At 42.3% G+C, this 27336-nt stretch overlaps 2 protein-coding genes across 8 annotated transcripts; one reads left to right on the plus strand and one right to left on the minus strand.

Moving 5' to 3' along the window:
• Window positions 1–13194: 13194 nt before the first annotated feature.
• LOC117549225 (BTB/POZ domain-containing protein 1-like) lies at window positions 13195–19046 on the minus strand. 2 transcript variants are annotated; one of them, XM_034220929.1, is made up of 8 exons: window positions 18431–19046; window positions 16914–17070; window positions 15673–15778; window positions 15387–15584; window positions 15078–15207; window positions 14878–14965; window positions 14100–14246; window positions 13195–13993 (listed from the first exon to the last, which is right to left on the minus strand). In XM_034220929.1, the coding sequence occupies exons 1-8, from the start codon at window positions 18847–18849 to the stop codon at window positions 13835–13837; spliced, it is 1404 nt and encodes a 467-aa protein (XP_034076820.1). In that variant the 5' UTR covers window positions 18850–19046; the 3' UTR covers window positions 13195–13834. The 2 variants fall into 2 exon arrangements, with proteins under 2 accessions (XP_034076820.1, XP_034076819.1); XM_034220928.1 differs by having other exon boundaries at window positions 15078–15270.
• Window positions 19047–21481: 2435 nt separating this feature from the next.
• On the plus strand, window positions 21482–26539 carry LOC117549238 (transmembrane 6 superfamily member 1-like). Of its 6 annotated transcripts, XM_034220947.1 has the most exons (11): window positions 21482–21742; window positions 21898–21998; window positions 22124–22221; window positions 22311–22414; window positions 22564–22646; window positions 22842–22960; window positions 23563–23658; window positions 23746–23838; window positions 23924–24043; window positions 25523–25716; window positions 25786–26539. In XM_034220947.1, exons 1-10 carry the CDS (start codon window positions 21654–21656, stop codon window positions 25712–25714), a joined length of 1095 nt encoding a protein of 364 aa, XP_034076838.1. In that variant the 5' UTR covers window positions 21482–21653; the 3' UTR covers window positions 25715–25716; window positions 25786–26539. The 6 variants fall into 6 exon arrangements, with proteins under 6 accessions (XP_034076838.1, XP_034076837.1, XP_034076841.1 ...); XM_034220946.1 differs by having other exon boundaries at window positions 25523–26539; XM_034220950.1 differs by having other exon boundaries at window positions 23566–23658; window positions 25523–26539.
• The last annotated feature ends 797 nt before the right edge of the window (window positions 26540–27336 follow it).

Below are 27336 nucleotides of genomic sequence, written 5' to 3' on the forward strand. Positions count from 1 at the left end.
TACTACACGATGAGTTGATCCATCAACTTTTCAACTTGCTATTCTTCAAGTCAAACTTTTCAAATTTTCCATTAGTTTTATGTCCAAGTATTTTCAAAACTTGCACCGTTCCCATCAGCCTCAGCTTTACTTCATGTTTTGCGCTTACTAGCCAATGTTTGCATAATTACATGCCAAATGAATTTATAGACAAAGATTACACCTGTTGGCATCATCAGTGAAACTTTACAATCACGTCTGTAGACTCTCACAGGGGAAAATTAGCTTCACATCTAATATTACGCTTACAAATGACTATTCTTGAAATACACTGGCATCTTCCTGAAATCCATGAGCTCATCCCCAAGCTTCTCTCGACTACTGAGACTAATCCAGGGGTCAACCTGTTAATCTGTTCCTTTGGGTCCCACTGAGCATTAAGTATCTCTTACTCATTCATTGCACTCATCTCTTTAAAAGATCATTTGGATTTGAAACTTAATAAAAAATATTAATAATAATTAATGCTGAGAACAAAATCAGCACTACAATGCATGTCTTTAGTTGGGTTTTATTTTAGACCTGTTTTTCTTCCTCTGATAACGTACACCTTCCTCAGACTTGTGTTTTTGTTGTATATATAACAAACCAATTTAAATCCCTCTGGTTGAAGAATTCAAAAATAAACCAGCTTGCCAATGAAAAAACGTGTTATTTTGTTCTTCATCCTTCTCTCTCCCTTTGCAGAATTATTTTCAAGCCTATTGCATTTTAATGAAAAAGCTGTTAATGCAGAGTGAGACTTGGAGAGTGGAGTAGAAGGGAAACAATGGACAGAGCCACAGTGAGTCCCTCGCTCCGGTCTGCCGGGCTGTCAGGCTTCATGAGGCCTGTTTGTGACGATGCAATGTGACAGCAATGGAGACAGTGTGCTGGGGGCCATGTCCTTGATGATGAACTCATCCACTACAATCATCACTCTTTCCCCCCCCTGCTTTGTAAGTGCATACAGACATACACATGTGCGTACAAAACCCCACAACCTCCCCACAAACACACAACACACACACACACACACACAGAGCGAGAGACACCGCATCCCCCAGCCCCTGCAGCACTGGGCGACCTACATCTGGTGTTGGAGTGCAGGGGCTAAGGTTGGCCCAGGCTGGCCTGCCCCCTGCAGACAGTGGGGCGTGTTCATGTGACGTGTATTCGAATGGCGGTGTACTCTTTTTGTTGAAACGAAAGCCCCCAGCTTTGTATGGTACATACATTGTCTCCCGTCACATGAACACACACGTGCAGATAACATTCATGCCCTCCTACATGCACTTAGACTTGAGAAAGGGCCGTAATAATCACCGCTGCACATCGGATTTGGCAACATCTTGTCCCCTGCTCATCCAACTGCATGCTCTATAAACTAATCATGCAGCCGCTCAGGTCATCCATGTAAAGACAGTGGACTCTGCTGCCGAGGCGAGCTTGTTAGTCTGATTGTATCTAGTGGTATGTCTTCTATTTGAAGACGCAGGCAGGCTTTGGTGATACCCAGGGATGAAATAATTACTCAAATGCTTTACTTACTGTAGTACAAGCAATGTTAAAATGACTCATTTGCAAGTGCAATCAAAATCATACTTAGAAGAGAAAAAAAGTAGACTTTTTTTCAAAGTTGTTGTATCTGTCTTTATACATACACTTTTGTCTGAATATAGCCTACTATTGAAGACAGATACAAAAAATAACAATATATAGTTACCATTAAGGAAATATTATGTAAATGACCTAATATTACACAACATAAGGATCTGTTGTGTATTTTATTTTTGGCCACCAGCTGTGCACCAGCCCTTTCACTTTTCATTTACGGTATATAATGACATAAACTGAATGAACTCCATTTATTTTTCGTCATGTGAACTACAAAGTGAGAGAAGTCACAGATTAGCACTTCCAGATGACTTGAAGAAACATCCAGGGTTTCAGTAGCTCAGGAGTTAGTGATGTTAAGTCTACAGTTTATGCACCCATATAGAGATCCACTCTCAACTAATCGAGTGGCCCATGGTGGTGGTGGGGTTAACCGTTATGGTATGGGCAGGCGTATGTTATGGACGACGAACACAGGCCACTAGATTCACAACATTACCCTAACCCTAACCCTACCCATCACACCAGATACTGACTGGTTTTCTGACCCCCCCAGACCCCCCCAATAAAGCAAAAATGCACGTTTCAGAGTGGCCTTTTATTGTGGCCAGCCTAAGGCACACCTGTGAAATAATCATGCTGTCTAATCAGCATCTTGATATGCCACACCTGTGAGGTGGGATGGATTATTTCGACAAAGGAGAAGTGCTCACTATCACAGATTTTTTCAGATTTGTGAACAATATTTGAGATAAATGGTTATTTTGTGTATATAGAAAATGTTTTAGATCTTTGAGTTCATCGCATGAAAAATGGGAGCAAAAACAAAAGTATTGCGTTTATATTTTTGTTCAGTGTATGTTATTTGATGGCCAAATAAATATTTCTGCCAGTCTCACTTTGGTTACATTAATGTGTGCAGTGCACACACACACAACACACACACACACACACACACACACACACACACACACACACACACACACACACACACACACACACACACACACACACACACACACACACACACACACACACACACACACACACACACACACACACACACACACACACACACACACACACTCACACACACACACACACACACACACTCATCCCTGCAGGTTGATTTTGCTGTAATTTGGTCGAGACACTCAGAGAGAGCTGGATCTCACACCAGAACATTTTAGTAAAAGGATTTACATGAGGATTTGTATAAATAAATTAAACAGCTAGATTATTGCAGGACATGCTGCACACACATGTCACACATTTTGGGATTGAGCACAGTCTTCACAGACACAATTCAGTTCTCAGGAACATCTTCTAAAGGAGTGTGCAAATGGTCTAATGTGGGATAAACAAATCTGACTGCACAAAATAAGATTTGAGATAAAAACAGGACTGAATAAATCTTTAAAGTAACTTAAACCTCATTTCTTAAAGGTAGTGCTTTGTCAAAAATATTTACACACTGACATTTTGAATACATTTGTATCAGTAATGTAGGCATATGACTAAGTGGGTTAAGGCAAATAACAGAAAAACTAGAACAGTCATGCATATACAGTGCTACAGAAATAAGTTTTGAAATGCAGGTGGGTTGGCTTAATGAGCTCCGGCTTCAGCTGAAATCTGTTCAATCATTGCCATAATCTGTTTTTTGATATTTACTCATTATCTTGTGGTTTAAGCAGTCTGGCTTTTCAGATTTTCAAATGATCATACATATTAATAAGTTGTGGTTTTCCAACATACAAAACACAGCATGATAAAATATAAACCCAAAGTTTATAAATTAAGTTTTAGGCCCTCTATATAAATCAGGCCACAAATGACTGAGAAACTTTCTCTTCAAGGCCACTTTGAATATGATGTTCACCAGTTTTGAGTTGTGCTACGGATACGTAATGGTTGAAAACAGCCTTTCTCTGATTGCTTGTGGCGATGTAAGTCTGACTCTGTACCTAGTCAGTCGTGTACAGTCATGTATCATGGGTTGTCAAAAAACAGCCAAAAATCCTCTCCCCTGCTGTCAGTGTTCAAGCAGAAGGCTCGAGAGAAAGCCTATTCTATGCTGCTATCTACCCACACACACACACACACACACACACACACACACACACACACACACACACACACACACACACACACACACACACACACACACACACACACACACACACACACACACACACACACACACACACACACACACACACACACACACACACACACACACACACACACACACACACACACACATGCACACAGGCAGGGGCGCCATAAGGGGGTGAAAAGTTAGGACGATTCTAAGGGCCCGTGACTGACAGGGGCCCCAAAAATGTTTAGAACATTAAGAAAAAATGTTTAAGTAACCTTTCATCAATCATCAATAATTAACATTAATAGAACGTTATATTGATAATGTACTCACTAAACTTACGATGCATTTCACTTTTTTTCTTCGAAAAGTTAATTATCCAAAGCCTCTGTACACCCCCCTTCTATTTACATGTAATGGTTTGGTCCTGCCTCCAAACTCTGTGCAGCACCGCTCTTTCTAGCAGGGAGTGAGAGCATGTGAGGAGCAGGGATGTTAGTACTTACGTGTGTACGATGTCTCAACGACTCACAAAGTCAGGCTTTCAAAAAAGAAAAGAAAGGAGAGAAAGACAAGAGAGAGGGACTAAAGGGCAACAGTATGTCACCAAGTTTTTCAAAGAAAAGGTGGGTGTGGTCCATGAGTGGTGGAAATGAGTCTGTTAGCTAAGCTTAGTCCCTAGAAATCTGGACTTCAAGGACTTGATCAGTGACTTTGCCTGTAAGAAGTCTAGGCGCTGGGCTCTTGTTGAGTAAGGCTGAGCAAGGGCTCGTAATAACTGTTAAAGGGCAAGGCTATGGTAACGATATTGGATCACTACACACAAGATGCATGATGAGAAAAAGACTGAGAACAGGTAATAGGCTCTGATTTAGCACCACCATCAGGCCTTTTCATTTCCATTTCCGTTTTGTTTTCCATTTACACTTTAATACCCGCTTATTTTGTAGTTGGTATGTATATTTAATAAAAAAAATCTGCTGCTTATGTTATTCTTTTTCTTATAGCATTTTATAAATGATAATATTGGTGTTAATGTTCACTTTATTTTAATTTAAGAGGTCATGTATATTTAAAAGGCATGTACACCATAAAAGATGAATATTGAGATCTATTGTCAGGAATGTTAGTGTTATATCAAAGAGTGAATTATACTGCAGCAGAATGTTGCACGTCTGCATTAGCATTGGACTACAAGATAGATGCAAGCCTGTACAGGTTATTTAAAGCATAAATGAGTCGGTTGGGTTCTGGAGGTGTGGTTACAGCAATTGTGCTTGGTTAGCGTGGCCTGTGCCTGCCTGGTGGTGGGGCCCAATGTCATATATTTTCATGGGGCCCAAAATCCCTGGCGGCGCCCCTGCACACAGGCACACACACATTCACAAATCACTGCACTGTCACGTATTTCTAATCTAATAGCTGTAAGAAAATGCTCAAGTTATTCCTCATAAGCTTCTCATTTGAGTCTTTAATGCTCAGTATCATTGGGACCTTCCCTCTGAATACATTACAAGGACCTCTGCTTGTGTGTTTTTGTCCCCTCAGACCATGAAATAATTGTTTACACAACACAGATGTGAGCAGATTGTCAGTGCTGCTATCTATTTTGTCCTCCTAGTTTTTGGAGCGCTTTATGTCTGATGGGTGGTGAAAACCTGCCTCAAACTGATTTTCTTCTCCTGATATAAAGGCTGTCAGTAGGCTGCTAAGTAGGCAGTCAGCGGGGAGAAGCTCTCAGGTCGCGGTGACTCACCTGACAGCCTCCATGGATCACTCTCCTCGTCAAATCCCACTCACAGATGTCTAAAGTGGCCTTGTTTCCGCCGCCTCTGAGATATGAATGAACAGATTATGAAATTTAAGAGCCCTTCATCTCATTGCTGTAGACCATCTTTCAGCAGACAGCACTGCTTTATTTATTTTTTCCTGGCTGAAAAGGTTGAAAGCACATGCGATAAATAATAATGGCATTAATGAGATTTGCACAAGGCTTTAATGACATCAAGTTTTTAATTTATATAATAATAATGATAGTTTCAAATTGGGAGACATTCTACTTTGTTGCCCTTTTGGATTCTTAGACGCTTAAAACCTTCAATTGACTTTCAATTACAGTAGGTCAAATATTGAAATACTTATTTCACTACTGGATATTTTTACCTGCAACACCTTCACACAAAGTCTCTCAGTACATTCACTGAAGTAGTGTACTAAAATACAACTAAAATACTATACTTTTTACAAAAAAAGTTAATTACACATTTCAAACGTTCTCTTAGCCTCTAAACTGCTGAATGATTAAATATGTCACAAAGAAAGGAATAGATTTTTCTTATTCCCAATCCCATGAATCATCTTCTCATATTGTGACCAGTTACAGACCCCCACTCTTAGCTTGGGTGCAGCTGAACTTTTACCTACTTTCTGTATTTCAATCAGGAGAGACTGCTGTTTACATGAACGAAACGGGTTTTATCCACTATTTTTCTCTTTTGTATAGCCAGGGCCGGTTCTAGGGGGGGGGGGGGGGTGCAGGAGGGGCCAGTGCCCCTAACACTGACTTTGGACCCCCCTGTGGCCCCCCTGAAAATGAAAAATAAATAAAAAAAGTTTATGATTAAATGATTTATTGGCTGACGGAATAGGTGGCTTCATCGGTCTGCGACCTTCAGCACTCACTGGATCGGTTCGCAACCGAGTGTGAAGCGGCTGGGATGAGGATCAGCACCTCCAATTCTGAGGCCATGGTTCTCAGCAGGAAACCGATGGACTGTCCACTTCAAGTAGGGAATGAGTCCTTACCCCAAGTGAAGGAGTTCAAGTATCTCGGGTCTTGTTCTCGAGTGAGGGAACAATGGAGCGTGAGATGGGCCGGAGAATCGGAGCAGCGGGAGCGGTACTGCAGTCGCTTTACCGCACCGTTGTGACGAAAAGGGAGCTGAGCCAGAAGGCAAAGCTCTCTGTCTACCGGGCCATTTTCGAGAGAGAGAGAGAGAGAGAGAGAGAGAGAGAGAGAGAGAGAGAGAGAGAGAGAGAGAGAGAGAGAGAGAGAGAGAGAGAGAGAGAGAGAGAGGAGAGAGAGAGAGAGAGAGAGAGCACACCTTTATCTATTTAATATAGTTGCACAAAAATAAAGTAAGAAATCCTTCCAATGTGTACTATAAGACAGTAAAAAAATAAAACAGTTTAAAAGGGGAGTGATTAGTAAAATATGCGGTTGTGATTATACTCTAAAGATTTTGGGATTATTGAAAAGTATACAGCTTTCTTTCATATGAGTGTTGAGAGCTGTATACATTAATTCATTTTGGTCTCAAAGTGCACCAGATTGATGCTTTTAACTTCAACATTTAAAAAATCTTCCCGGGGGTGCATACCCCCGGACCCCCCTGTATGTGAGGTCCACCCCCAAATAAAGCAGGTTAAAATAATGAAAGGGGACCTATCATGCAAAATGCACTTTTGTACGTCTTTTATACATGAATATGTGTCCCCGGTGTGTCAGGGAACTCACCAAGTGTCAGAAAACACAACCCTCTCTCTTTTCCTCCATACCCAAATCTCTAAAAACGGGGCTGCAACAGATCTGATACAGACTGATACAGATTTGAAATTGTTCTGACGTCAGAAACGAGGTGCTCCGCCTATGGGCAACTCTCCACCTATCAGGGGAATGAGAGGTTGCGTGGCATAACAGCATGGTAACAGCATGGTAACAGCATGGTAACAGCATGGTAACAGCATGGTAACATGACGCTCGTGCCTCACCCCCCTCCTTTGCAGGGGGGAGCTGCAGCTCATTTGCCACAGAATCAGCCCTTGTGAAGACAGGGCTGGAATAGAGCGAATAGAGCGAAATGAGGCATGGCCAAAATGCATGATCTGTTTGGTATTTTGAAAAAAAAACTTCACAGACATGTTTTATATAGGTATGGCCCTACAATATATTATTCAAATATAGCATGATAGGTCCACTTTAAATTGCATACATTTTCTTCTTTCCAGAGAGAACAGCTGTGAGGTCCGTGCAGAAAGCAGAGCAGTGTGTATAATATATATATTATACACACTGCTCTGCTATCACTCAGTATAACAGGCCTACTCTCTTTATTTGCTGTAGTTTAGTAGATAACTACAAACAAAGAGTCGATATTTTTCTAAAATCATTTAGTGCTTCACATAATACAGCCGGTTTCCCTTTATAAATCACACCCGACTCGAAATGCGGTGCAGCTTTTGCGGGCTTCACGTAACGCCCATATTTGCCTATAAATAGTCAAAGAAACGCCCATTCATTCATTCATTTTGACTGACTTTATGAAGAAGATCGCAGGAAATGACGACAGAACAGCTAAAAAAGACATCTCACACCGTGTCACATTTTGGTTATTTTGGGGAGGTCGAGATAAATCATATTGTTTGGTGGATGCAGTTTGAACCAGAGTAGCAGCATGGAGGTCGGATCGTCACCAAAATAAATAAATAAATGGCCCGAAAAAGGTTAATGACAAAAACAATACACTTGGGCCCTTTCTCATTTAATCAAATCCCCCTCCTCGACTACTCGGTCCTCCGGTAGTGACCCGGAAATGAATTTTAGCGCGCCATGTTGAAGGACATCTAATTTCTCTCAATGCAGGATCGAGTGTCGAGGAGGCTCTCTGGAGGAGCTATAACCGAGGATACACTGATGGGTCCTCCACGGCTCCTTCGTGGATGCATTTCCGGGAACAGAGATGTTTCAAAGCGTCGTGACGCACGGCCGGACTTATTTCAGCCAATCACAGTTCTGCATGCATCCCCTGGATATTATTGTATTAACTGCTCTCATCGCAACGCGATGTTTCCAGAGAGAACAGCTGTGAGGTCCGTGCAGAAAGCAGAGCAGTGTGTATAATATATATATTATACACACTGCTCTGCTATCACTCAGTATAACAGGCCTACTCTCTTTATTTGCTGTAGTTTAGTAGATAACTACAAACAAAGAGTCGATATTTTTCTAAAATCATTTAGTGCTTCACATAATAAAATACACAACGGCTGTAGCCTGATAATATGCTTTAGGAGCTGTAGGTGTGTGTGGTACAGTGTGTTGGTGTGTGTGTGTGGTACAGTGTGTAGGTGTGTGTGTTGTACAGTGCGTAGATGCAGCGGACAGACAGGTCTCAGTTGGTTTGGTGTCCTCTGCTTACTTTTAATACTTGTAAATAAAACTTTTGGCCCGTAATTTATTTCCCTCATTGTAGCGACCAGAAAGGGGGGGGGGGGGGGATATATCCAGTCTCTGATAGTGTTATGAGAGTGCTCTGTTTGATTCTGAAATGGTATATATTTATATATATGTGTGTGTGTGTGTGTGTGTGTGTGTGTGTGTGTGTGTGTGTGTGTGTGTGTGTGTGTGTGTGTGTGTGTCCGCATCTGTAGCCTGTTATTGTCTCATTATACCGCACGGTGAATGAATTAAAAGTAAATATATAAGTCGTCATGAACACATCTGTCTCTCAGACAGAGGGCTGCTGTGCCTCCTGTCATCATTAATGGACGTCTCTTTAAAATGACCGCTCAGAGGAGAGGAGTTCTCATTTCTCTAACCGCCTGCTGCTTCCCCTCCTCTCTCCTCGGTTCCCCTCCTCGACTCCTCCGTTCGCATCTCCTGTGGGTGGGACTAAGTCTCGAGGATAGAAGTCGAGGATAGGAGTCGAGGAGGGGAGTCGAAGAGGGGAGTTAGAGAAATGAGAAAGGGCCATAGCCTTCCTCAGGCAGTGTGTTTGTACCGGGGACAGGAGACACCCCCTTGATGAGAAACTGTAAGAAGTGAACGGGGAATCCCTCCGGAGTGGAGTCATGACGACTGGATCTGAATTATGTTTTTGTATTTGGTGGTTTGTGTTCCAGCTGTCGATCAGCTCTGCGCAGCGTCTCCACTGCAGCCTGTGCATCTCAACCCCCCCGCAGCAACCCTATATCCACCAGTTAAAGGAAATACAACTACTGTGTTGTGTTATATTAGCTGTACAATTTACCACATATGGTGTTCTTAGCTTCCATACCTCCTGTGTTTTACGAGCGACGTATCAAGTCTTGGCAAACGGCATAAAACACGATTAAACATGATAGTATATAAAACCATGCTCGTATCTACAACCTAGTGTCACGATCTGTCTTTATGGTGTTTTGTCTTGTCTTGTTTCATGTTTTATGTTGAAAGGTCTTCACTTCCTGTCTTGCCTGTTTCTGTCTGCGTTGTGTCTTGTTTAAATCTGTCTGTGGTTCCCGCTCGTTAGTTTCCCTGGTGTGTCTAATTTACCCGATTGTGTTCACCTGGTGTCCCTGTGTTTTCTCCTCCCTCCTCACCTGTGTCTTGTTTCTGTGATTAGTCTTGTGTGTATTTAAGTTCTGGTTTTTCTGTCTGTCTTTGTCGGTTTGTCTTTTGTCATGACTAGTTCGTCGGTGAGTGTTCTGTCCACAAAATGGACCCAGCAGATGATCCATGGGAGGTTGAATTACAGCATTTAACCTTCTATCTGGCTTGCTGCTTTGATTGGTGGAAGGGAGCGTCCAGTGTTCGGCAGAAGAGGGCCGCTCTGGTAGAGGCGCTCCGGTTGGCAGCAGAGAAACCATGTTTTGTTGAGTTTTTACCTGACTGGATTTTGAACTTCCTTCAAGCATGTGATTCCAGGCATGCTAGCTCCCTGTCTCCCAATTCCCAACCTGTCACCATACGCCTTGGTGGGTTCCGCCTGAAGTCAACCCGTGCTTCTGCCCCAGTTCCTGCTCCTGTCCAGGAGTCGTATTCCGGAACTCGTCAGGCTTATGGAGGTCCACGGAGTATTCAGGAGGCTGCTAAGAGGAGTCGTCGCAAGGCCAGGCTAGCAGCCTGAGCCCCAGCAGCCATGGTTCCGGCTCCAGTACAGGCCCCAACAGCCATGGTTCCGGCTCCAGTGCCGGACCCAGCAGCCATGGTTCCGCGCTCCAGTACCATCCCACATAGCCATGGTACCGTGCTCCAGTACCACCCCACACAGCCATGGATCCGTGTTCCGGTTCCTTGCCCAGCAGCCATGGTTCCGGCTCCAGTGCCGGCCCCAGCAGCCATGTTTCCGGCTCCAAAACAGGCCCACACAGCCATGATCCAGGCTTCAGCTCCGGACCTTACAGCCATGTTTCCGGCTCCAGAACTGGATCTTACAACCGTGGTCCCTGCACCAAAGCTGGCCCATACAGCCATGGTTCCGGCCCCAGTTCCAGCCATGATTCTGGCTCAAGTACCGGGCCCAGCAGCCATGGTTCCGGCCCAAGTTCCAGCCATGGTTCCGGCTCAAGTACCGGCTCCAGCAGTCATGGTCCCGACTCCAGCACCTCGTCTCCTGCTGGCTCCCCAACCGACGCCAGCTCCCCGAGTCTTGTCGGCGTACCGGCCGACTCCAGCACCTCGTCTCCTGTTGGCTCTCCAGCCAACACCAGCTCCCCGAGTCTTGTCGGCGTACCGGCCGACTCCAGCACCTCGTCTCCTGCTGGCTCCCCAGCCGACGCCAGCTCCCCGAGTCTTGTCGGTGTACCGGCCGACTCCAGCACCTCGTCTCCTACTGGCTCCCCAGATGACGCCAGCTCCCCGTGTCCTGTCGGCGTACCGACCGACACAAGTTCCCTCTCCAGTCCCCTCTCCAGTCCCCTCTCGGGTCCCCTCTCCAGTCTCCTCTCCAGTCCCCTCTCCAGTCCACTCTCGAGTCCCTTCTCGAGTCTCCTCTCCAGTTCCCTCTCAGGTCCCTTCTCGAGTCCCCTCTCCAGTTCCCTCCTCTAGTCCCTCCTTTAGTCCCCTCTCTAGTTCCCCTCACGAGTCCCCTCTCGAGTTCCCTCCTCTAGTCTCTCCTCTAGTCCCCTCTCGAGTTCCCCCTTGGTTCCCCTCTCGAGTCTCCTCTCGAGTCTCCTCTCGAGTCACGTCTCAAGTCCCTACCCAATGTCCTGGTCCGTTGGAGGTTCCGCTGGGGGTCCTGCCAACTCCATGTCCTGTCCCGTTGGAGGCCCCGTCGACTACTCCTCTGCCGGGGGTCCTACCAATCGTATGTCTGTCCCGTTGGAGGTCCCGCCGTCTACTCTCCTGCCGGGGGTCCTGCCAACCCTTTGTCCTGTGCCGTTGGAGGCCCCGCCGACTACTCTCCTGCCGGGGGTCCTACCAATCGTATGTCTGTCCCGTTGGAGGTCCCGCCGACTACTCTCCTGCCGGGGGTCCTGCCAACCCTTTGTCCTGTGCCGTTGGAGGCCCCGCCGACTACTCTCCGGCCGGGGGTCCTGCCAACCCTTTGTCCTGTTCCGTTGGAGGCCCCGCCATCCTCTGTCTCGCCGGGGGTCCTGCCAATCCCGTGTCCTGGTCCTCTTCCGTGGGGGATCCTGCCGAGGCCTGTCCCACCAGCTCCGGTTCCTGTCCGGCCGACACCGGGTCTCTGGTCTTCGCCCTCGAGCCCGGCCCCCTGAGAGCCGCGGTCTTCGCCCTCGATCCCGACCCTCTGTGAGCCATGGTCTTCGCCCTCGAGCCCGGCCCCCTGAGAGCCGCGGTCTTCGCCCTCGATCCCGGCCCTCTGTGAGCCGTGGTCTTCGCCCGCGAGCCCGGCCCCCAGACTCTTCCTGCCGCTGCCTTCGCCCTCCATGCTCGGCCGCCCGAGTCCCCCACCTTAGACTCTGCCTTGCCCCCGGGCCGTCCGCCCGAGATCCCTTCCTGGTCCTCTGCTGTGCCTCTGGGCGGTCAGCTCAGTCCCGTCCTCCTGACCCCCTCCACCCACCCTGGTGGCCTAGTGATCTTCATATATGATAAATGAGAGGTAACATTTGATTTATGGTATTATTTCCACATATTTCTCTCCATTCTTCCTTCTGCCAACGGTGTCGCAGTTTCTCATCTCTCCCGTTTTTGTGCTTAGTGCGTACGCATGGATTAGAGTTTGCGTGGAGGACCGCACATTTTCCCGTCAAGTTAGTATTTTATAAATCGCAAAGATTGCGTAGAAACTGGCGTACGCCATCTTTTGAGCGTATATCCCTTTATAAATGAGGCCCCAGGTAACACTAAAAAACATTACATTTATTAAACATACTTATCACGGCAACAGTGTACTGAGATTTTATTTATTTTTGGTAGGGTGCCCCTTAGTGGCCACTTAATGGGTCGGGCCGGCTCTGCTCATATTGTTACATTTAAATAATTTAAACGCCTGAAGAGAGTAATTGTTTGTAGCAGAAGTTTTGTTTGTATCTCCTTGATCACCGATCCGCTCAGATTTAACCGACATAATGGGAACAACGTATTCCATCCTTCCACCCCTCAGGTTATCTGTATAGTTTGTAGCTGTTTGAAGTCTCTAGCATCCTCTAGTGACAGAAAGAGAGATACAACAAATATTTGTTCAAGACCAGCAATATACAGTATGGAGTTTATCCAAAGAAAACAATCTTACTTTGGTTCACCACATTTTATTGCCAAAAAGACCTTTTTTTCACTATTAAAATTCGCGAGTGTCCTTGTTTTACATTTTAATGAAGTGCTAAGCAAACAAAGTCATAAATTACAGCATGTACCACTGGCGCAGTTACACAACACACTTGGATCCTTAATACAATGCAAAAACAAAGTACTTGAAGATACCTGCTGAATAAATGATCAGTGCACAATAAAAAAATATGCAAATATCATACTTCTGGTAAATGCATCCGCATAAACTGAGAAATTAAAATGAATGGTGCCGACCAACAAATGGTAGCTGTCTCTAGTTTCACTAGTTCAGGATTAACTCCTGCACAGCAGCTTAATGATAAAAACAGACAAGACATCAGTATTAAGATCATTTACAACTGATGATACAGTTTATGCCCGAAAAGCTTTTTTTCCCAGACATCTCTGCTTGCTTCCACATTTTTGATGTTGTCCGTACACCACTTTTGTATAGACAGATTCAGCATATGTACACACACACACTCAAACACACACATTCTTTATTCCACGGGATCTTGAGGCACTACGTTTATCTCCAGCAGTCTAGTCTTCCCAGCAGTCTGAGGTCTCCCGCTTCAATGTACCTGCGTGGCAATGTGTTAAGTCTAGGTGTAGTAGATGATCTCTGGTATCTGCCCGTCCTCCACTGATGTACCGTTGTTATTTCCCGGTGAGCTAAAAAATAAAAACGTTGTCTTGGTCCCCGTTGCTGTTTCCCGTTGCACTTTTTTCAACCCTTTTGTGCCGTAATGGGAGTCCGGGCCCTAAGATGTTGAATCAAAAACAAATATGTAATAGGTTAATCCTTATTTGGGTCGAAACGGGTGTTAATTTATGCAATTACACGTATTTTAAATACAGCAGACTGACCTTTAAGGTGGCACATGCAGTGTAGCTGACATTGGGTAGGATTTCCACAGGCTCTTTGAACATCACTCTGAACGTGTTTGCCGTGCCGTCACAGTTGAAACCCGTGTCGTTCTGCCCCAAAGTAATGCGCTTGTCGCTCTCTAAGATCTGCAGGACAGGATAATGTCTTTAGTTAATAAAACGTATCTGTTAGGACGTGTATTTTCAGTTTGGTAACTGGAAGTATAAGCTGATTTATTTTCCCATAGCGCTTTTAAGTGTGTACTAAATTATACCAACTTTAGTTGGCTCAAATTGTGGCATAATCATAAAAAGTGAACATGAGATTTGTTTCTTGGACATTTTAAGCCTTATCCTAGAGAGATGTGGGAGGGATTACATGCCACAAAAGTCCGTAGGGATATTGTGATCTTACACAGTCAGTGTCTTAGGCCCATAGATCACAAGTATGCCGTATTAATCATCAAATTGTAATTCATAAATATATTCATAAAGTAACATATCACAAAGGATGAAGGGAAGCATGTTCAACCCAAGATAAGGCTGGAAAACTATCTGCAAAGCATCAGCACTCGCATGAAAAGCAATTTTGAGTTTATTTTCATCAAAAAAAGGTATCCAAAAAAAGAAATTGGTATCAAAACTGTTTTGCTATACCAATATACCATTCTAATTTAATGAAATCCAGTCTTTCCTAAAACTGAAAATAATCACCCCCCTCACAAAAGCACTGGTGATAATTCCTGTAACATTAATATGCCTTAATGCCAAAAGTTACCTGTATGTTGACCTGATAGTCAGTGGGTCCATGTATTGAACCATACAGGCCAAAACCCACTATGGATATTCTTTTATTAACATTGAATCTGCAGAAGGAGAAAGACAGAGAGAGGAAATTAGACCCAAATAAAATGTAAATGTAGCTTCAATATCATTTCTTTAGGTTAATAAAAATGATCACGGATGTTGCCATCTCACCTGATTCTGTCGCTGGTACCACTGTACCCCCATCGACTCTCAACCTGCTGGAATCTATTAATGCTGCACTCCTCGCCCCTGAGGCAGCAGCGGGGCCTGTCGATGTAGTCGACCCTTGGTTTGGGGTTTACTGTAAAGTGTAAAAACAGATTTACCACCTCCCGATCGAACAATATTCCAGACTGGGCAGGCCCTGTTGCACAAGAAAGAATATCAAGCTGGTTTCTGTGGTTCGAGCAGTATGGACATGATGAATATGTTGAAATGGTAGTATGGTGTTAAAAGGGTTAGGGTTAGTGGTGCGCTTACCTGCAGCGAACTCCTCAACAGTCATAAGCGGGAAGCGTATGAGCGGGACAGCTTTGCCCAGAACCTTCTGTTTGTTCTCCGAGGTCGGGGGAAGCTGTTGTCTGTAACACTCGGCCTCGGCCCACCGGACTACCGCCCCAAACAAGCGGTTCTCCCTGATGCTGAGTGTGTCTCTTTGGAGCACTGCACATAAGGTGTCTACACATAGGAAGACACAGAATAGTCATCAGTTCACATCCAAAGAAAGCTTTAGAAAAAGAAATATCGGGTCAAAAGAGTCACATACCGAGGTCGATATCTGTAAAGCTCTCTGCGTTTATTGCATCCGCAGTGCTTTTGTCTATGGTGTCCAAGCAGAGACTGGCAAGTTGAGGCTCATCAAATAACCTTGCCTGGAACAAAATGCATAAGAAAGACACATTAGTATGTTTTAGATGAAACTGGTCATTGAATTTACATGAGAAAAAGCTAAATAATGTTCATATAATAAAACACTAAGAATGCTTCTCTATCTTGCATTTTTAATCTTACATCCACTTATTCAGAACATTTTGCGTTTAAATCTCATAAATTATGTAGTTTGGAAGAAATATTGTTCTTTTTTCATTAAATATTAATTAGATTTAAACTAGCTACCCAGCAATAGAACTGATAATTAAGAGTTCACAGCTGGGAATACATCTTATTTTTCTCTGGGTTGCTTTGGGTGTTTTTTGGAGGACTGTTCTCGCTGGTCCTGGGTTGAAAAACCTAAAAGGGAGTGTTTTTTTTATCAGAAAGCAGCTGAGCATGCAGCCTGAAGGCGTAGCAGGCATCAGAGCCGAATGCTGAACCCAGACAGACGGCAGCATAATCCAAAAATAGAACAGCTAATGTCATAAAAACTCAACCATCAATGGCTGGAAGGTGGTCTGGAGCGGATCACAAACAGAAAGAAAAATGGCTTCATTCTCGACTGTAAGCCAGCTGTCAGTTTCCAGCTAAATTGCATTATATTATATTGTGCCCCAGGAACATTATAACGTTATACCTTGTATTCCTGCCCTCTGCTTTAAAATGATAACATACTAGGATAATATGTTCTCACTTTTTCTCAGTGGTGTCTGACAAAGCAGTTTCTGCCATCACTTTCATAGAATGAAGGTAAAATGTAAATTCATTTTAAGTGCTTGAATTATAAAAATAGGCCATTAAATGTAAAAAGAAAAATAGTACTATTGGAACTATTTCTTTAGTAGGAAGTGGATCTGTGGAGGTCTTTGAATTATCCACTGGACAAATCTTTTACAAAGACATGTCGCTATAAAATGTCATTTTTCTTTCAAGGCATCACAAATCAAATTCTCATTCTAAGCATGCGACAACCATAAAAAGTATCTGAACGTGTCTGTTTTATATCTGACATCTGTACAGACTTTAACAAAAATATGAATTTTGTAATTTGGAGACTTTAAGGAAGCAAACCACATTATATTGGCAGAAATGATTAGGGTCAAATATGTACTATACAATTGACGTGTTGATTACCTGAGCAAGCAGCATGAAGGCGTTGTCAGCTCGGAGGTGCTTGGTGAGGAAGTCCACACAGTGACTCTCCAGGGCGGGGACGGCGTACTTCTTAGCCGTATACAGGGTCGTCATCACAGTCTCCGGACCAATGTGGACCTCGTCAGAATACAAGAACCTGCACAGAGGAAACAAAGAAATTAGTGGAGTCAGGTTAGGTGTTCATGGGGTTATGTTCTCTCAGTATAAATGACATCACAGGCCAACAAATCTTAATAGAGCAACACATTTTAAGTTGTAGATTAATAGCACTATGGGGGAATTAAGCCTCAGTACTTGTTTTTAAATCTGTCCTCCGCACAGAGAATAGAAAGCTGTCCAAGTTTGTATAAACATTTGTTTTTATATCTTACTAAAGTGTCTAAAACGTGTTGTATCTGAAACAAGGCACACAAAAATGTCAAGGGCACTAAACTCTAAAGAGCATGTGTGAGTACTTCACTGGAAATACAGGGAAGTAGGGCTGGAAATTAGTCATGCATGCTTAGCCCAGGTTGAGCCCAAAAAACATCCAAAATAAAAAAAACTGCAGTGGTGATTTATTTTTCGTAGCTACCAACAACACAACTACACTGCAAATAAGTAGTTTGTTCTCCTGTACTCAACTCCTCAGAATAAACTGGTTGGTTTTCCCAATGTTTGGTCCCTTAATCCTTATTTTCAAAAAGGGAAACAGTAGGTGTTGTCCGATGTGCTCAAGGCACTGTGAATGCTTGTACTTTAACAGACCATCTTCTACGCATATGAGGATAAACTTGTGCTGCGTATATTCATTATAAAAATGTAAGATTACAGCTCACTAATCCAGGTGTGTCCCAAATAAAAACATATTTTTAGTGAGTCACTTCTGAGAGACATCTCACAAGTCAACCACTCATTATTTTTGTGCTGATTTGTATTGAATTGATTCCTCCATCCGTTGATCAGGGGCTTCATCTTTACGTCTATGAATAAAGTGTTTGTTTACCAAGTTGAATCAGATTGTTTATCAGAAAACCCAGGTTGTTTCTTCTTGATGAACTTCAGCTTTAATGAACACCACATTTAGAGAGTCTTTGTAGCAGCCATATGTCATGAGATTAATGTCAGCTCTTAAAATGCAAGCCAACATTCCTGTCCAGGTTCACACTGAGGATAATATGTTCTCAATGTCCCTCTCACATAATCAACACATCTGTATTCCTGTTAAATAATTTATGTCAGAAATAATTGGGAGGATGTGTGTCATTCAAAAATGTATGTTACACTTTTTTGGCTTTAGGTAGATTGGATCAAAAATGTTCCCTTATTTTCCTTTCCTCTTTGTATTTGTATTTTTGATGAACATATTTTATTTACAGCTGAGAAGGGTAGAATTTCGCATACAACAAATAAATGCTATGAACTGCATGCTTTTTAAGTACCTGGTAACCGAAGTGGTATTGAATGTGCCCTGTGCATGGTGCATATTTTACACAGCCCAGTAGCAGCTGTCCTACCTGAGCAAGGCGAGAAAGGCTGCTGGTTCCACATCGGGCAGCTCTATTTCCGCCGAGGTTGTGGCCATGCCCCCGTTGAACATGGCATCAAAAACGGCGCTACCGGCGGCCAGGACGAATTTATGGGCCGGTATCCTCTGGGCCTGCCTGCCTTTCCCCACGATGAACCTGACGTCGCTGAGCAGCTCGTTGTTGAAGAGGAAGGCGAAGCGCTCCTTCAGGGAGCTCTTCGTCGCCTGCCAGTTGTACATGGGCTCCCGCTGAAGGCCGAGCTCAGGCGGGGAGGCAGACCGGGCAGCACCGGAGACAGGCGCGTTGGACGGCACTGATGCGGCTCCAGACTGAACCGAGTTTGATGCTGCCTCTTGACCGTCATGGTTTGACGCTAAGCCGACGCTGCTGCCGCTCCCGGTCGCCATAACGACACGTTACTATTTTTTCTATCTCTAGTCCTACTAAGCAACGACAGACGAAAATACAACGACCGTACAGTTTGGGTCGTTATTTATTTACGTGGTATCCACTGTGGTGGACGCCATCGTTCTTTGATGTTTAGCTCTGCTAGTTTGCGTCTCTCCAGAAATGACGCAGACGCACACTTCCTTCAAAACACTTTTTTTTCATTCAACTTTATTGCTGAGCACAAGAGCAACACACTAACGTAAAGTGATGAAAAAAGGCGCAAAAATTCTAACATCTATTAAAAGGACGGAATCAATACAAATCGGCTACATACGTAACAAAATAACAGACACATGACAGGGTTGCCAACTCTCACGCATCTGGCGTGTAACACACGCTTTCACTCTCAATCTCACGCTCTCACGCTGCCCAAACTATTCTCACGCCAAAAACAAGAATACCGAAGACTAGAAACGGTTTTGAAAACTTTTGTCACGTAGTGATCGACTTCTTAATAGAATATATTTGATAATGTCTTCTGGACAATCAGAATCAGGATAACGGCGTGGTGTTGTTGCAGGAAGTCCCAACGGAGAATACTTTTACTGTAGTACATCTATAGCCTACATCGATACAACATTACGTGTTGATAGAAACCAACACGTAACGAAATAAGACTCCACGGTTTGATGATTGATATGTGTGTGTGCTGTCTTTCATTTTGACACACAGAACAATGGGGGCTATCCACCCTTATCCACAATGTAAAGTAATTCACAGCCTCTTCACTCTTCTCTCTGTGAGGAGCAGCAGGTTCAGCTTTCAGAACAAAGTAACAAACTAAAATGGCATTCATTTTTTTAAATGTGTAGTAATAGATTTATTTATTTTTCTTCTCAAGAGAGTATGTGTATTTTATGTTAGTATTTCAAAAAATCTCCTGGAGGAGAATCCCCCCAGACCCCCCTGCAGGAGTTGGGTTTTCAGCAGGTCAACTCTTTCACCTGTGGGGAAATGGCAGGATTGGCTACAGGTCGCCCTTTTTATTTACTACAAGACAAATGTGCCTTTTTATTTCATACAGTTCAATTTGGATTGAGACAGGGAAATAATCTAAACCTCACGCGTGGCGTTTCACTGTCAAGGGGAGCGGGTATGTAATTAGGCTACATTGCAAATACTGACTTGAGCCCCACCACTGTATGAGCCCTACCATGGAAAACCCAACAAAAATACTGCCGACCCTAAGATCCGCTAGAAATGATAAAAAAGTAAAGTCTGCTGCTTATTGTTCTACTAGGCCAAAATAGAGTCAAAGAGTATATGAGAGTGAGAGTGAGAGTGTGTTAATTAATATATTTGGCAGTTTGGAGTAAGTCTGTAGATTTGTGTGTGTGTGTGTTTCATGTATAGGCCTCTCACGATAATTAATTTTGTTGGATACATTTTCCAGGAAATTATTGCGATAAACGATAATATTGTCGGAACCGTTGTATGACCATTTTAGACCACTGACATAATGATAATATATAACAGTAATTCAAGTACATCCTTTCAAACTGCTAGTCACATCCTCATGTAAATGGCAATGTATCGAGTTCATTTCTATTTATCGTACGATAAGTCAATGAATTGCTTATCGCGACAGGCACACAATAAAACAGTGGAAACAAACATGTGTTTGACTTTCATTAGTGAATGAAACTTTGTGCCCTTTATAGTCTGTGTCCAATATTGTGTATTTGTATATATTGTATATGTATCCTATATATATATGCTAAGGTCCCGCTGCTGACACGATAGCAGTCATTTCGTGCGCATATGTGTAATCAAACCCATGATATCAAAATCTCACTCCAGCCAGGAACCCAAAGTTGGCAACCCTGCACATGATTAGACGACTACCATGGACTGTTTATATAACTACACAAAAAAAGAGTGTAAAACAAATATTGGGTAAAGAAAAATAAAGTGCATTAGTATAAAATAGTATAGTAGTAGTATATAACTAAAGGTAAAGCCTAAAACGTGTCGCCTATATTAGTATAACCAAATGTAAAGTGATCCCTGAGGACATAGTGTAATATGTCATAACACATCATGCCCTGTTTAAGGAGTAAAGTAGTAGTTAGTAAAAGTTAGTCAAATAAAACATTTCTGAAGGAACACTTTCGCCGTAATAGTAATTATTTATCTATATTGCCTAAAATATGTTATAGATTTTCACTATTTATCAAACACTTGTCATTGCATCATGTATACATCATATTGGGAACTGGCAACCTTTAAAAATGTGGATTTTAACATGTTTGATCAATTATAACATTGTTATTAAGCCCCAAATAAATACGTTTCTTTTGTATTAAGCCGCACTTAATGCTACTTATTTGCTTATTGTTAAATGTGAATAGCTTGCTGCCTGCTTCAAATGTTCCAATCGACCACTAGATGTCAGAGTCTGCACTTTCAATAAAATAAAATAAACAAACCTTACCCTCAAAGTCGACTAATCAAGTGTGTGTGTGTGTGTGTGTGTGTGTGTGTGGTGTGTGTGTGTGTGTGTGTGTGTGTGTGTGTGTGTGTGTGTGTGTGTGTGTGTGTGTGTGTGTGTGTGTGTGTGTGTGTGACAGTGGGTATGAGGCAGAGAGGAAGAGAGGGGGAGTGAGAAAGACCCGAAGAACAAGACAGAGCATGCCTGAGCGGCATCTGAAGTTTGTTCCTAACATAGTTTGACTTCTCCTCACTCCTTGAGATATGAGACTCGCAGACTAAACAAATGTGTCTTTAACAGCTGACTTATTAGATTTTCAGCCTGGTCGCGATGAGTGCGTCTGCAGGGACGGGAGTGTTTGTGCTCTCCTTGATGTCCATCCCCATCTGCTATTTATTTAATTCCCTCATAGCCAACAGGTGAGGCTTTTTATCTTGTGTTTGTTCTATGCCTGTGATGATGAAGAAAATGTTATCATTAGTGGAACAGTTAATAGGATAATGGTATTTGTCATAAACTCTTTTGAATACTTTATTATTTGTATTATTATAATAATATATTTTATTGCATTTAGCGCTCAAGCTTTCATCTTCGCTGGGTGTTCAACAGTCATCATCCTGTCAATTGCACATTTTATGTTCAAGAAGAAGGCTCCAGCAGATCCTCTTTTCTATGGTATGGATTCAGAAATGCATGTTTTCATGTTGGGACCAAACCATATTCACATAAAATATCCAAAAGTATCTATTGTTGTTTTGTCACCAAACTGAATTAAAATAAAAGTATATCTATGTGTCCAGTGTATGCAGTGTATGCCTTCTTCAGTGTTGTGAATCTGATAGTTGGGTTGGAGCAGGAAAACATCATTGATGGATTTGTGACATTTTACCTCAGGCAGGCAAGTGTTTTGTTGTGAATCCTGTCAGTGAGTTGTCAGTATGCACAGCCTGCACACATTCCTGATAATAAAACTGCCCTGTGTTTCAGGCAGATCCACATATTAACACAGCACATGGGCACATGATCTCCTACTGGGATGGCTGTGTTCACTATCTCATGTATCTGCTCATGATTGCTGCGATTACTTGGGGGTAAGTGCTATCTATCTGTCTATCTATCTATCTATCTATCTATCTATCTATCTATCTATCTATCTATCTATCTATCTATCTATCTATCTATCTATCTATCCATCTATCTCTATCAAAGTATAATGTGTTTATTTTTTGTTTCTCCACAGGGACAGTTACCGAGCCATTGGTCTCTACTGGGTGGGATCTTTTCTCATGCGTGCCATAGTCTACATTCTTGGGAGTACTGTGGGTAAGTAAAAATAATGGCATGCTTTTAGTGTAGCGTCACATACCTCCCTTGAGAATACTACAAATGTCCAAACTGAAGTCAATTTGAAAAAGATTCACATATGATGTAGATACATTCACATTCTGATGTAGATACATTCTTCTGTCTTGGTTTGCGTCTCTCAAAGTGACATATAAATCTTCTGTCTATTCTCAGGAAAGCATGGAACCGAAGTTAATTATTTCTTGCTCCTGCACATGCTATACATCTCAGTGTCTGTTTGGGCCTGCTTCCGCATCTTCAGTCAGCCCTCCACACAGGAAGATGAGTTGACTGTAAGTCAGGATCAGAACTGTTAAAATAAAGCATATCACTGGTTCACATACATATGTTTTTTAATAGATACTTGAAGAAAATATAACATGTGTAGAGCAGTTTGGAAATATAAGACACCACAATTCTATTTTTAAAATATTTGATTATGATCATTTAAAAGACATGCTAACTTTACAGGTGGACACATGAACACAACCCCTCGAAAAAGGGAAACTGCCAAGAAAGTAAACATTTTTGCCTTAATAAAATTAAAAGTTCAGTCTCTGGGGCTTTATAAATAAGAAAGATATTTATTATTTTTTCAGGAAATTGGCTCTCTTACTTTATTTGTTCTGTCTGTATGACCTTTGAGAACATGTTTATGATTGCCAGTCCATTACATACTACTGGTCTCTTGGCTTTGATAAATGTAAGCTTCCTTTTTTGTTGTATAGCTGTTAGTCGGTGCAATATACATTTCGAAAAGTTTCCTCACAAGGCTTAACACAACAGCCAAACGTTTCCCCTCCAGCACCTCTTCAGTGTGTGACAGAGCTATATATGTGATGCAACGTTTTAAGTTTAATGTCATCATGATGTTGCTTTCTTTCGTAACATCCAGAAGGCTGAACAAAAAAGTATACTACACAGACCTCTGGACTTACTGTTCATCATCTACCTCGTCCCTGCTTTCGCTTTCTGTGTCTTCAGAGGCCTGGTAAGAAACCTTGAGAGGATCAACTGCACACACACATGGGTTGAAAATATGTCTTTATGTGGCGTGCCTGTGTATTTTGTGTTTAAGGTTGTTCTGGACTGTTCCAGCACATGGTGTCAAGAGTACACACAGCAGTACGAGCCTTACCTGAAAGACCCTACTGCCTATCCTAAAGTACAGGTAACTCTGAAGCTATGAAATACCTCATGTTTATTCTGAAACACTGTCTGTGCAAACACCTCTAAATTGTGTCCATGTTGGTCAGATGCTGGTGGGCATGCTGTACTCTGGACCGTACTACATCATTACTCTCTACGGGCTGATGGTCCCTGGATGTGAGTGGATGCCGGACCTGACTCTGGTGCACTCTGGAGCTCTGGCACAGGTAGGTCCTGCTGGTTGTTACCAAGGAAACCAAGCCTCCTCAGATAGAGATTATTCACAACCAAACACATGTTTTAATTTGATCCAACAGTTTTTTTATTTAACTTTTTATTTTGTCGTTATTATTGCGTTTTGCATGAAAATACAATTGCTATATCAGAACGATGTTAATAAGGTAAAAGATAAACATTCTCTTTATTCAAAGACATTATAAAAAGTGACAATTGACATATTACTTCATATGGCTATATAGACTGCATCTGGCAAATAAATGTCACTCAAGCATACAGTCCAGAGAACAGGTCTAATGGTGCACAACAAATTAGAACTTGTAATTATGATTAAAACTCTGACAATTATGATTGTATATAGCGCTTTAATGTCAATAAATTCTCCTTTTTATTGTATTCTTAGTAAAATTACATGTGTCATTTAATCCACTCAATCAATTTATCTTCTTTCAAGCATGTTGTTGTCTTCTTGGTTTAGTGATTGTTTGATTGTGTTTGTTAGCCTTTGCATTGAATGTTTATTTGTTGTGCTACATTATCAGTGAAACACAATGCTAATGTCTAACATGTTTTATCATTGTTATATATTTACATTGAATCAAGGAATGCTATATTTGGAAGACAAAAACTTGTAAAACAAATATGTATCATATATTGTATATTAAGTTCTCTGCTCTGTGTCAATTTAAACTAGGAAAACCAGACCTATAGATTATATCTTTAAATAACTAAATTATTACCCAGATACAGGGAAGATACCACTGGAATGACCCACTGATCTCTTTCCCACTTATACAATGATTAAATAACCATGGTCATGGTCAGTCATATCAGGACAATACAAAGCTGCTATTGTGTTGGGCTGCAGCGCATCACTCATCAGCGGGATAAGGGCAGAGGCTGACTTCAGCCAGAGAGGAATGGTTTGGTGGTATTCAGTTAAATGTCAGCTGTTCAGGCCGGCTATGAATAGGAAAGCTGATGCTCCTGCTAGTGTCATGTATCCCTTTTCCTTTTTGTGTGCATGCTTTAAGGTTCTTTTTAGCTTTGTCTTTATTGTCACCTCATAATGAAGACTTGAGGTAGCGAAAGCGAGAGGGCACATATGTATTTTTTCAGTGAGTGTCCATGAAAAGGTAACTGGCAAGAGTCTATTGAATTGTAAAACATATGTGGAGATAAGAGGCAGTATTATAATTGTTCCAGCTCTTATGGTCATCATTACAAAATGAAATTGTTTTGTGAAAATTCATAACCAAAACAAATTACAGCTTTTGTACAACAAAGTAGGAAGTATTGAAATATTTTGAAGACACCATTAGTCATCATCTTCAACCATATTTTTTTTCAGCAGCAAAATATAGCCTATTGAAAAAGATATGTGAACTCTTCAAGCTAGACAGGAAACCAATGTCCCTGTTAGTGTGAAACAGATTTTTCTAATTCTCTCCCTCTGCTTTACTTCACAGGCCCAGTTCACTCATATCTGTGCGTCACTTCACACACGGACACCGTTCTCATACAGAGTGCCTGCTGGCGGCCAGCCTGTCTTCTTGCTGGTCAACATCCTGTACGCTCTGATGCCTCAAGCTCTGTGCTACCGCTGCCGCACCAGGCCTGCCTTCTTCCTCAGGCCAACGCTAGATAAAAAGACTGAATGAAAGAGAGGCGTGAGAGTTCCAGGGATGTCAATGATGCCTAAATAAAAGGATTGCAAAGTACTGCTCTCTCTGTTTGCAGTTAGTAGCAGAGGCTATTTTTGGAGAGGAAGCAACAACCTTTAACCTTAGTGAAGGCTAAGTGGAGGTATTGGAAACATCCAGGGTCCCACACAGTTTGTGTCATCCAATACTTATGGTCCCTTATTTTGAAAAATAGGAATTGCTTAGAATGTGTGTTGTGAATGTATGATCGGATTGGAAAAACTTGAAAATTATCCTTTTTCTTATCGTTTTGAAGAGTTTATTGGTAACAAATCGTACTTGTTCACATTGACCTTTCTGTGCAGTGCTTATTTTGCCAATAGTTTGAAAAATAAAGAAATTAACATGTCTGTATGCTTTATAATATAGGATACATTCTATAGAGATACATATTCAACCTTAAAAGGCATTTTGTACAAAAAACTGTCTGTGATTTTCCTATTCAGAATGCCTTGTTTGGAACTATCCACACAGAAAGAATATGCAATCATTTTTTATTCACTTCCCACTGATTTGTTTGTCACTTTCAAGAGAATTGTAAATTATATTAGACAATTATTGTTTTGTCTCCACAAGCAAATACATTGTAGTTTAGGGGACAACATCTGAAATGTTTTACACTTTACTGTCTTTTTGGGCGGGGAGTTTTTCCTCATCTGAAGCGAGGTATAAAAGGACGACAGAGTATGTCATGCTGTAGCCTACTGACTGTAAAGCCCCTTGGGAAATGCATGCTTTGTGATACTGTTATAGGTCAATAAAAGTGTCCTGACCAGTTAAAAATACTTTGCTGAATTAATTACAAAAATGGACGGGCCATTACAGTAAATGTATGCTTAACCCATAAGGACCCAAGAGCCCCCCCAAATGACTCCTGTTGGAAGGGCCGGGGGGGGGGCGCAACCAGTGGCGGCGCCAGAGATTTTCTCTAGGGGGTGCTGTGGGGTAGCTTGACGTTTCATAGAGGGTGCTCAAACATTTAGGGTTTCCCATTAATGCACCAGCGCTACAGTTGAATTTTCTACTGCAACACTCCCCACTCACACACACACAGTGCACCCGCGACTGTTACAATGAAGGCTCGATAATCAGCTCACGGCATATAGGCAGGGGTAAAGTGCTATTTTTACAAGTGGGGAGCGGACCTCACCTCCTCTAGGAGGGTCCTCACCTCCTCTAGGGGGGTCCGGGGGCTAGCTCCCCCGGGAAGATTTTTTGTTACATATTTAAGTTAAAAGCATCAATCTGGTGCACTTTGAGAGCAACATTAAGAGATCTATGGATACATCTCAACACCCATACGAAACAGAACTGTCAACAGATTTTCTATTTCTTTATAGATATTTTACAAATCACTCCCCTTTTAAAACAAACCGTTTGAGACCCACTGAGATAACTAGACTAAAGTTAACTATCTAAACACTGAGAGAGTCCTTTACTTCACCTGAGTTGAGGTTACCTGAGACTCTCCGTCTGACAGGAGAGAGTTCTCCCTCCACCTTGTTGTTGAAAAAGCTCTTTATATCCATTAGCTTGGCTAGCTAGCACCAGATGCTAACCACAACGATCTCCGGTAGATA

The sequence above is a fragment of the Gymnodraco acuticeps genome, unplaced genomic scaffold (genome assembly GCF_902827175.1).
Source record: "Gymnodraco acuticeps unplaced genomic scaffold, fGymAcu1.1, whole genome shotgun sequence".
In the NCBI taxonomy this organism is placed as follows: Eukaryota; Metazoa; Chordata; class Actinopteri; order Perciformes; family Bathydraconidae; genus Gymnodraco; species Gymnodraco acuticeps.

What these genes read in the sequence shown, in the direction of transcription:
- LOC117549225 (XM_034220928.1), bottom strand. Translation starts at nt 18,849, where the DNA reads ATGGCGACCGGGAGCGGCAGCAGCGTCGGCTTAGCGTCAAACCATGAC. An exon ending in CCTTCATGCTGCTTGCTCAG is followed by an intron (nt 15,779 to 16,913) that starts GTAATCAACACG and finishes ATTTTGTTCCAG; the next exon opens with GCAAGGTTATTTGATGAGCC. An exon ending in GGTACCAGCGACAGAATCAG is followed by an intron (nt 14,966 to 15,077) that starts GTGAGATGGCAA and finishes CTCCTTCTGCAG; the next exon opens with ATTCAATGTTAATAAAAGAA.
- LOC117549238 (XM_034220946.1), top strand. Translation starts at nt 21,654, where the DNA reads ATGAGTGCGTCTGCAGGGACGGGAGTGTTTGTGCTCTCCTTGATGTCC. An exon ending in ATTGCTGCGATTACTTGGGG is followed by an intron (nt 22,415 to 22,563) that starts GTAAGTGCTATC and finishes GTTTCTCCACAG; the next exon opens with GGACAGTTACCGAGCCATTG. An exon ending in ACTCTGGAGCTCTGGCACAG is followed by an intron (nt 24,044 to 25,522) that starts GTAGGTCCTGCT and finishes TTTACTTCACAG; the next exon opens with GCCCAGTTCACTCATATCTG.